At 38.0% G+C, this 11,627-nt stretch overlaps 1 protein-coding gene across 1 annotated transcript in view; it reads right to left on the bottom strand.

The window, feature by feature from the left end:
* Positions 1-558: 558 nt before the first annotated feature.
* The window catches only part of Dthd1 (death domain containing 1), a 79,550-nt gene continuing 68,481 nt past the window's right edge, over positions 559-11,627 (bottom strand). Inside the window, exons 9-10 of the mRNA XM_021163991.3 lie at positions 8,277-8,334; positions 559-2,536 (exon numbers count right to left, since the gene is read on the bottom strand). Of these exons, the coding sequence (XP_021019650.2) occupies positions 2,214-2,536; positions 8,277-8,334 (381 nt within the window). The 3' untranslated portion in view covers positions 559-2,213. The remainder of the gene's footprint in view (positions 2,537-8,276; positions 8,335-11,627) is intronic.

Below are 11,627 nucleotides of genomic sequence, written 5' to 3'. Positions count from 1 at the left end.
TTATTTTATTCTTTAATCTTTATTTACTGTCCAGACTTCATCCCCCTCCTGGTGGTCTGGCCCCAACCACTCCCCAGTCCATAACTCCTGCTCCCTGTCTCCAAGAGGTCTCCATCCCACCAGCTCTCCCCATTCCCAGGGGCCTCAAATCTCTCAAGAGTTAGGTTCATCTTTTCTCACTGAGGCCAGACCCAGCAGTCCTCTGCTGTATGTGTGTCAGGAGCCTCAGATCAGCTGGTGTATGCTGCCTGGTTGGTGGCTCAGTGTATGAGAGATCTCGAGGGTCCAGGCCTTTGTAATAGGAAGAGTGTATGAAAACATAAGTGTACAGGTAAAGGGGTGTGTGTGTGTGTGTGTGTGTGTGTGTGTGTGTGTGTGTTTCTGTGTATGTATGTATGTATGTTCGAGGGTGTATATTTTAAACATAAATCCATACAAATAGGAATGAAATGTTTTTCTTGGATGAGAGATGGACACCAGAAAGAACCAATTAATATCTGAAATTGTGATCTCTAGTGGCAGAATAAAAGAAGCATGAAATCTCTTTGCAGTCAGAAAAGCAATAAATATTTTATTTTGTTCTATTCACCCTAAGAACACAAAATACTAATTGTTCTTTTTGTGTGTGGTGCAAAATAAAAATCTTACTTAATAAGTTATTTCTCAACTAATAAAATATAAGGCAGCAAATTGTGACTATCTTGGAGAAACCCTTACCATGTGTGGGTAGCTTTCCTTCTTTGCATTTTTCTTCTGTCTTAATCCTCATGCTGATACCAATTCTCAAGTATCTTTAATCAAGCCTCTATTTAACAGTGACTAGTCATGAAATTCTTCCATATGTTGAAGCCATGGACTCAAGTTTGACCTATGTCCAGGTCCCTAACACAGGGAACATCTCAGGCTGTGAAGGACTACAGAAGTGTTATACATCCCTTCCTTGCCCCCACCCTGAAGCTTATGCAATAAGATTTCTCTTAACTAAGAAAAAAAAAAAAACCCAGCTAGGAAAGAGGCCTTGGATTACTTTATACAACTTCATTTTTTCTGTATTGCTTCATTTCATTAATAATAAATATAAAAAATCATCAATTCCAGTGTCCTCTTGACAGTAACTGGTTGAAGTATGTTTATACTTCTAATTTATTCTAAGGGTTTCAGTTTTCTAAAATTGACTTGTTATTGCCTCTCATGGCTCCCTTTACTTCACTTTGTCACATGTGGGCATCTGGCTTCTATGTACCTAGAATTGGTTGCCTGGAACCACAAAAAAACTAGCTTAATTTTACATAAAAACTGTTTAAAAGTCATTCTCTATATTGTATCTTCACTTTGCATTTATAAAGCAATTTTAGCTATGCAAATGTAAACTGAGCAAATTCAATTGCAAATGCCATTAAACTTAGCTGAACCCATGATGCTATTGGCCCCAGAAAAACACACCAGTCATTGTTTATGTTGCTAACACCCAGGGGTGTCTTCAGTTGTCTGATTAAGCTTCTGTTGGTAATTGGTTCTAATGCTTTGGATTAATCCAGCCCCCCAGCCCCCCAAATTGGGATTCTGCATGTCCAAAAGCTGAAGGTCCTTGACCCCAATTGGTTTTTGATTGATCAATAAAGAGCCAATGGCCAATGGTTGGACAGGTAGATTAAGGCAGGACTTTGGATATGCATGGGAAAGGAACTGGAAGAAAGCAGTGGAGAATTGCTATGACTCAGAGGAAGATGGATCAGATTTAGAACTGAAGAAGGAAAATCACTCAAAATATAGGTGAGAAGGAATACCCAGAAGCACCTTGGACAGCAAAGACTAGGGAACTAAGACAAAAAAGGAGCCAAGACAACAAAGATAAAATATAGAAGTAGAGGGCATTAAGTCAGGATTACAGGAGGGAAATGTTTGCTAGCTGCAGGGAAGATTAGAACTGCCCAGACTTTGAGCTAGTCAAGACATTTAAAATTAACTGGTGTGTGTGTGTGTTTCATTCGCGAATCCAAAGGGCTAACATCACAACCCGCTGGAAGCCAAAGCAACATAGCTGAACTTGCGATACAAGCTTCTCTTTTGTTTCCATTGATTTCCCAGTAGCAAGTCTATCAAACAGACTCACTTCAAACAAATATCTTACTCAATAACTGGGAAACGATGACACTGAATCTTTAAAATCCATGAGCCCTTTTTTATAGGGTAAAGGAAGTGTGAGCCGACCTTTATTCAGTAGCCACATCAAACCAGGATTGCGGTTCTGTGAACACCTTATGCTCCCATTTGAATTTGAGCTCTTCTGCGAGCTCACCGCGGCCCATTTTGCGGAGATGGCGAGCCAGGAGACGAATTTTGTCAGTGGAAGTTGGGAGTGATCTTTTCCAGAAGCAAAGGAGTTCGTGGATCTGCTCTGTTGGATCATCAGGATGCTTAAGTTTGATGAGCTGGACTGTGCTGCGGCGCAGTGGGAGGGATGCAGCGAGGACCTCAGCACCTTCTTCAGTGAGCTCCTCAGCCAGCCAGTGGAGCAAGTTATCCCAAAGTGCCACTGTCAGGGCACACATAAGATTAGGTAGTTACAGTAAAGTCGGGACTCTTGCTTAGGCACGTGCTGATCTAACTCTCACTAGCTCACTTAAAATCTACCTGCTGTCAGGTTTAGCCTATGAGAAAGAAAGCTATGAGACCACCCATAGGCTGCTGAAACTCTGCCAAGACCAAAGACCAAAGATCATCTGAGGGTACCAGCTTCTTCGGAGGCTTAGTGATGTGAATGACCTTAAGAACCAGAGGGCTTCTTAAAATGATGTTAAAGCCCCATTCACACAGCGAGATAGTAGTGTAAGGAGGGCACCCGGTATTTTTAATGAGCTGATGTTGGAGTCCTGACTACTCTTGAATGGCACTATGTTACAGGATGTAGTATAGGTACAAAAATATATTTCTCTTTATTAACATTAATGCAACAGATAAATACAAAATCTTGTCAATTTTCACCGGAATATAATCATACAGATATTCACAAAAAACATAGTACCCAATGTCCATTCTACAGAAGATCCTTTGCACTAACAATTCCACTAACCTCTGCACCGGTTAGATCATCAAGCACCTTGACTGTGTGCAGTATGTGCAACATAGCCCTCACCAAGCCTGGGAACCACCTGACTATCTCTTATACTTCTGGATCCATTTTCTTACAGTTTCTGGTTTTGGAGTGTGATTCAGACCATCATTCTGATAAAGTCCCTTTGCCCTACTCTCTTTCATCACAGCCCACTTTTCCCATTTTGTGATCATTCCCACATGTACTACGTTCATAAACAGCACTCTGAAGCCTGTTTCTTATGAGGATTACTTAGGAAAGGGGGCTGATATATCCTTGTGTTTTTCCAGTGTTTTCCTAGCATCAGGCAATGTGCTCATGTTGTAACCCATTGCACTTCATAATTCTTCCTCTCACCATGCCCTTTGTCCTCCTGAAATCAGCAGAAGCCTTGCTGACTTCATCAGGAACCTTGCTGGTAAATATTCACTCTGTCCACAATCTCATTGGCCTGTCTCATGTTTCTCAAACAGGTTGGAAGCACTCGTCACATTTCTTTTTTTTTCTTTTTCTTTTTTACTATTTTATTTTATTTTATTTTCTATTCTATCCTTTTCTTTGTCCCTCCTTCCATCCTCCCTCTCTCCCTTCCTTCCTTCCTTTCTTCCTTCCTTCCTTCCTTCCTTCCTTCCTTCCTTCCTTCCTTCCTTCCTTCCTTTATTGTTTGTTTTGTTTTTCTTTCTTTGCATTGCTGAAGATTAAGAGCAGATCCAGACCCCTGGTCAGCAGTCACTCTACCACATTGTAGACAACACTCTATCACTAAACTAAATCCACCCACAGCCAAGAAAATGTGGTCCTTAGTCAACCAGATTGATTTCTCCTCTGTGGCCTAAACTTCTCAACATCACTATTTTTCTCCACATCCTAAACTTCTAGTTCCTTTGCTCTCAGTGGTATACACATTGACCCATCTCTAACAGCTATTCCTCCTGTCACACAACCCTGTAGAGTTCTATCTGCTTCTGTACTAGTACAGCCTAAAATGCTCTTAAGCGTATAAGATCATGATGATCTTAGAACCAACTTAAAATGTGCTTCCTCTTCAGCTTTGCTAATTCTAGTTTTCCAATTTTAATCCTGGATTTATGAAAAATGTATTGAATACAACCAGCTATGCTATTTTCTGTCACTCATACTATTTGAAGTACTGGCAAGTTCACATAGAAGCCTCCTCTTTTTCTAAATTCAATTTAAAATGATCTATACCAATGACCAGAGAATCCTTTTTTCTTCCTTTAACACACAATTTCATCCATTCCCTTTCACTCAGCCATGTTTACTTCCCTACTTAACCCAAAGCTGTTTTGTGGGTTCTTGTCACGGCCTTTACATTTAGAAGTCACTTGCTTCTTCAATTTGTCCATCCTCTTCAATTTGTTGGACTGCATCCCTGTTATGCTGCCATGCACTGTCCTTTTGACATCTGGCCCTGGTCTTTCTTGATTACTATGCTATGTCAAGCTACAGTGCTTATTTCCTTCATAATTTTTTCTTAACAAATATATAGTATTGCATCTTTCCTTTGGGGCTCTGTTTAACATTCAGGTAAACAATTACTCAAACCATCTTAGAGAAATTTTGATTACTACTTATAGCTACTGGTTCTTAGTCTATAGCTTCTCTGACACACAAGGATCCTGTCATTGATTTTTATTATTGACAGGAGTCGTATTTCATGGTTTCCATGGTTTTCTTCTTTCCTTTCTTCCCTTTGTTAACTCATCTCCCTAGTGTGACATAGTGGAGGCTTGCTGAGTCAAATCTCTTGAACTTTTAAAAATTATTATTCTTTTTCTAAATATTGACTAGGCTGATTCCATGGAAGGCTTCAAATTTGGAGTTCAAGAGTAGAGGTCTAAATCTCTGTTCATAAGAACTGCAAAAGTCCAGGTAAGTCCTGCCCTCAAAAGATGCCCTGATACCTGGCCTGGGGCAAGCACAATCAGTCAGCAGCAGTTTCCAGACTTCCTCAGCAACAGTTTCAATCTCCAGTGACTTGGTAATGGAATGTCCCTTGACATGGAGTAAGATAAAGGTCAACTACCCGGAGTCCCCTAATGTGCTTTAAATTAGGCCTCTGAGCTCACTTGGTTGTCTCTTTATCTTGGTAATGGGAGACCCCAGCATGCTGGACTTCTGCAGAATAAAACACTCTTTAAATTTACAAACAATTTGAATCCAGGATATCATTCTTTAGCGAATTAGCGAATTATAGACCCTTACAATATACCTTTTGTTTAATCTCTCTCTCTCTCTCTCTCTCTCTCTCTCTCTCTCTCTCTCTCTCTCTCTCTCTCTCTCTCATGTGTGTGTTTGTGTGTGTGTGTGTGAGAGAGAGGGGTGGAGGGTATGGGTGAGAATGTGGTTGTACATATGCCATATTGTGTATTTTAGGTTGGAAAGTCGTGTGATTGGGAGCCAATTCTCTCCCACTGTGGGGCTCAGGGGTTGAACTTTGGACTTGTATAGAAAGCTCTTTTACTTGCTAAACCATCTTGCCAACTCAAAATTTTCCATTTCTTCTGTCTCCCTCCAATGAATTCATATGTTCATGCTCACTTCTATTCTAAATGTAGCACATACCACATTTGCCATAATTTCATCTTTAGCTTTGTTTTTCTGAGTTCTGCTGTAGTATCTGAAATATTCAGCTCTTTATATAGATAAATTTATCTATATAGCTATAGAACAGACAACTGAGGTATTATATTTATAAAATTAAAGCCATCACCTTTGGCTTTTCCTTCTTTCCAACTGCTCAGTCTTCCATCTATTTGTGATTTTACATGGTACTTTGGTTGAGTAAGCTAAAACACTGGCTGTTACTTAAATTTCTCAAAGCCTATTTCACAAATGTTGTGCCTAACTACCTCAAGTTTATAGATCTCCATATTTTTTTCTGTTTTCCAGACTTGTTGACTTACTATTACTCATTTTTGCTATAGTTTGAATCTTGAATATTGTCCCCAAAATGTCCACAACTCTTGGCCTATCATGATATTTGGAGATAGTAGAATGTTTAGGATGTAGAGCCTCGTGAGAAAAAGTTAGGTCACTGGGCCTTTCTTTTGGGGGAAGCAGTATAACTTTGAGGTCTTCCCATTTTCCTTCTCTGTCTTTTCCTGAAGGGATAAGTTGAGCAGGACTCCTTTGCCAATTCCTCCCACCATGTTGTTACTCTCCTGCCAGAAAGTCTTGTCAAACTGAGGCAAAATATTTTTTCTTATTTTAAATATTTTTACATGTATTTATTTTGTTTTATGTGTACTGGTATTTTACCTGTGTGAATGTATAAGTACTATGTACACACAGTGCCCACAGAAGCAAAAAAGAAGGCATCAGATTCCCTGTAACTAGTGTTACCATAATGTGGGTGTTGGAGGCCAAACCAAGCTCTTTTGCATGAGTAAAAAATGCTCTTTACCACTGAACCATTCTCCAGGTTCCTTCTGGAACTTTTAAATTGATTTCCTCAGTGATTTTGTCAGTGTTAGAAAACTGACTACTACAATGCTCTATCTTCTTCCTGAAGTGTTGGCAGAATTAGGATTCTCATTTATGTTTTTGCTGTCCACTTTGGCTCATTTTTATATTAGACACAACTAATGAAAGTTTTGTGTTTGATCTTATTAATTCCTTTTTATAATCATATTGAAGACTACTTCTCTCATTTAGGCTTCCTAATTTTACATTTTAAACACTTAATCATTTTTATTGTCACTCACTAGGGGAGCCTGTGTAGGAATGCTGTGAACTTACTGGAGCAGAGTGCAGAATGTTGCTCCCAGAAGGTAGCCTTCTAGAAAGAATTGCATAAACTCTGATAAGTGAGAGTAAGAACACAGAGGGAATACACTGGTATGTCCATGAGTCTCTGTGGGGAAGTCAAAGGCCTGGGAGGAATGTTCTTGGTTCTTTTTACATGACCAAAGATGATAATATATAGCACTTATATAAGGTAGTCTCTCACTGCACTTGTATTTGCTTAAGCTACCTATAAACATCACCCCATGTTTTGTTTACTTAATGATAAAAATTAAAACTGTTCTGTTTGTACTAGTCCTGTGCACAGAAGTCTAGAAGTCCCCAGTATGATCCCACTCAGATCTTTGGAATGTATCCATCAGTCTTCCAGACTTAGTCTTGCTGGTCATGGGACAGATCAACAAGTCAAGTCTAATCCCATCTATGATCATGCTTCCATTTGAAGCTTTGGTGGTACCTGGAACTTCCTAACACACATCAAGGAGGAGGAGTGGACAATCTGATGGTCACTGACAATAGCAGCGGTTATGCTTTTATTTGAACATCTAATTCTTTAAAAGTTAATTTTCTGCAATTTCACCAACTCCACTTGTATGAACTTCACTTGCTCTCTTTTTCAAAAGAAGCTTTTTGATAAAGTATATAGTAGTGAATTCTTCTTCTATACTCTACCCAATGCAGTTCAGAAGTGCCTGTTTTCTGCAATAACTCATAAGGACTGTTAATCAGGATTCTGTTCCATTCATGGTGGACCCAATAAAGTATAGAGAATAATCTGACGTCTTTGAAGACTATAAATTATAGGATTAATAGATTTAACATCATCAAATAACATAGTTAAAAGCTAAAATACAATGAAAGTGTCAAATTCTATCTGGAAATCTGCATCTTTGTTAGGTAGCTACCTATTTGTTTATATGCAACCTAACTAATTATGAATAATCACAACCAAATATTTTCCCCCAGTTTTCAGAGTCCAAAGTGCCCAGCATTACACAATGGAACCTACTGTTTTGTTTCAAATGAATACACACCTCAATTTCACATCTACAGATATCTAAAGTTGGCCTTCACTAATGACACTAGATACTGCCAACTGAAAGTTAGAGTTGGAGTTCAACAGTTTTACAGTAGTACAAAACAATATTTACCAACTTGAGAAATTTCTTGCCATTTGAGCAAAATACTTTCTTAAGGTCACATCTCTATGAGTTTCAATGTATGTACTATATGTACATTTGCAAATGCAATTTCAGATTATACATACATCAATTCCCAAAGAAGTGCATTAGTAGACTTTCAAGCAATGATAGTGTCACTTTCTAATTTCGTTTTATATAAAAGAACTATGACATATGTAAACCATAAAAAAAATAAAAAGCAGTATGACAAGGACAGAGCCAACAGTCCTTACCTAGAGGGTCTGTAGAAACTCTTTTGGTGCTCTGTGGACGGTTAATCACTTTTTCATGCTGTTCAGAGAAAGGGAAGAAGAATAAGAGGAAAAAATTACCTGCTGATGAACAAGATACAGTCTCCACCCAAAACTCACCATGTTTACAAGATGCCATTTGCATATCCTGCAAACATAGACTTAGTGTGTATGTGAACGTTCAGCAGTTGTCTCCTGTGATAGGGCAATGGACAGCTGCCCAAATGTTTCAGGAAATTCACACTTAGTATTACACATTTAAGTATTTCTATAGAAACCACATGGACTCCAAACAAATTTAAAACTGAAGATCATTAAAATTAAAGTTCATATAAATACATGAATATTCATGGAATCTACATTGGCTAGGCACTGGACCATAATATTCAAGTCATGACTTGGTACCTAGCAGAGAATCAAACCACGGTTTCAGTGAATGAGAAAATGAATGAATGAATGAATGAATGAATGAATGGTGGATATAAAGGCTACACAAAACCAGTTAAATTATTATGTATGTTTAAAACAAGTATTTTCCCAGAATTAATCACGTAGTTAGTCATTACATTGTGAAACTACCTGAAGAACAGTTTGTACACAGTTAATATGGAAGAGTGAAAAACAGCACAGGGCATGAAGCAAAAATATCCTTGTTTGAACAACTAGTTATAGGAAGAGACACAGGGTTCCTGTGGAGGTTTTGTCACCTCAGTCTCTGTGAATATAATTTATTAAAACCCATATCACAAAATCTTGATCACAGAAGTTCATTGCAATTTCATTTGTAGTGACAAAACTTTAACTGACCAAGATGTTCTTAAACAAGTGAAAACCAGATTGAGATTATGAAAAAATGCTTACTAAAATATAAATAAAAAATAATTGAAGGATTAAAAAATGGATAAAATTAAAACCTTCAACAGCTTCTAAATAGAAGTGCTATAGGGTGTTGTGCTAACTACATATTCTGCTTTCTCTTATGACACATACATGAAATGACAGACTTTTATTTTCAAAATGGAAAATATTATTAGTGATTGCTACAAACATTACTGTAACGAGATCTTTGTTGTAATAAACCAGTCCCATACCTTGATTGTGTGATGGGTATGTTACTCATCAAGCGACTAAATGGCACAGAGCCACACCCAGGTATGGATGATGTCACGTTCCTGGCTGTAGCAGTATAGTGTAGTCGTGTATGGCATGACTCTTGAGGAAAGTCAAAGAAAGCATATGTCTGTATTAACTTTCCAATTTCATACACAGCTAAAAAGTTTTCCTTTCCTTTTTCTTTGTGCTCTAACACCAAGGTAGATTTAGACTGCAGCACCCAAATTAAAACACAAACAAAACCACTACCTTACAGCAATGATACAAAAATGATAAAATATTATGTGTTACTGTGACACATCCTAGGTACTTAATACAACATGGTCACTGAATCTGAAAACTTATTTTGAAGGCATGGCTTTCATAGAAGTTCTATGGAAGAATATAAAACTTATAGCAAGAAGTTTCAAGAGGAGGAAATTAAGAAGCGAGTATATGTTGAAGTGTACTCTACTGTAACACTACAACCAAAATCAATTTGGGAGTATTAGCTATGTGGCAGACTCTGGAAAACCGAAATATAAATGTCCATTTATTTATCTTTTTAATTTAGCTTATGTGTAGGCTAGTGTTGTGTGTGCTTGTGAGAATGTATGCACACAAACATGTTCAGGTGCTCTTTGAGGCTTTGGTGTTAGATGCCATGGCGTCAGAGTTACAGGTGGCTGTGAAGCAAACTATGTAGGTGCTGGGATCTAAACTCGGTTCTGCTTGATTAAGCAGTAAATGTCCTTAAACGCTGAGCCATCATGTCAGGTCCATAAATAATACAATAGAATCCGCTCCCCGCCCCCATCAAAGGGTATTGCATGGATGAGGCCATGTCAAGATGTTGGGATCAAATTACTTTTGCTAAACATCAGTAAATTTTTTTTCTACTTCCAATTTTTCTTTGCTTAGAGATGTCTCATAGTATATTTATGCGTTACAACAACATTTCTAATGCTTAAATACAGAGAGTTCTTTGCGCATATATGTCACACACCCTTCTCATGAAGGACTATCTTTTAATTTCTTTTCATTTTTGAGATTATGGCTAAATTTCTCTCTTCTCTGACCACCCAACAACCCCTTCTGTATACTCCTTTCCACTCTTCTCCAAATTTGTGACCTTTTGTTTTATTAATAGTTATTGCATTCGTATGTTGATATACATACATATTCTCTAAATATACCTTTCTCACTATTTATAATATAACCTGCATATATATCAACTGCTCAGTCCTGAAATTGTAAGAGATTTTTAATGCTACCTTCCTTGCCATGTTCTCTCTTGCCTATGTTTACCGTCCCATCCACTCCCTGCATGGTTTCCCCTGGTGCACACAGTGCTACTTTGCTTGGAGCATTGCCTTTAAAGTTTTCTGGAGTCCAGAATTACACCCAAGCCAAGATGGACTCTGCATGTTTGTATGCAATCTTTCTTTCTAATTTCCTTAGAAGGTTGCCCACACCTTCTTTTTGCCAGAGCCAGCTCTATTTCCCTACTTTATGTTGGCTCCTTTTCCTACTCAAATGGTGCCATTCTGTTACCTCAGCCCTCTGCTCAGGGAAGACTTATTATTGTTATTAGTAACCTTTCTGCATGTTAACATAGTACATTTTGGCATGTTGAATAAAACTTCTTCATCACTTTCAACTTTCATGGCACATGCCAATTTCTGAATAAATCAAAACCCAGCTCTAAGTTTTCAAAACTTTCTTTATTACTCTATTCTATCACAAAAGAGAATAGGAAGAATTGTATGGAAGATTTTACCTCCCTATAATCCTCTTAATTACATCAAAATAAAATATAAGTAATTTGGATATGTACAGGTGTGACATATTTATACTGCTATTTATAAAGCCCCCCTCACAAAAAATAGTTTAAAAGAACTGAAACCAAAATCAGCCCCTTATGTTAGAGGGAATTGATTGCTGAGTTTGACGATTTCAGTCCCCTATACCCTCCCCCTGCCCTGCTCCCCAACCCACCCACTCTATTGTCAGGATTCCAACCATTGCTGACTATTCTTTCCATCCTGCATAAGTATAATCCTCTTACTGAATCCTTAAAGCTACTTAAAATTTAATCTGTGAATTGAGTTGCTTTTTTTTTTTTTTTACAATTTTCAACAAACTGACATAGAGGTAACATAGAGGTTGCATCTGCTAAACTCTCCAGCATTATGTCCCTTAGCACCTCCTGTTTTGCTCCTTGTAGGTCGTTTCACTGTG

Source organism: Mus caroli, unplaced genomic scaffold (genome assembly GCF_978045245.1).
Source record: "Mus caroli unplaced genomic scaffold, Mus_caroli_1 scaffold_4, whole genome shotgun sequence".
Taxonomy (NCBI): domain Eukaryota; kingdom Metazoa; phylum Chordata; class Mammalia; order Rodentia; family Muridae; genus Mus; species Mus caroli.
The sequence above is the reverse complement of the archived record's forward strand: the minus strand, read 5'-3'. Positions and strand labels throughout refer to the sequence as shown.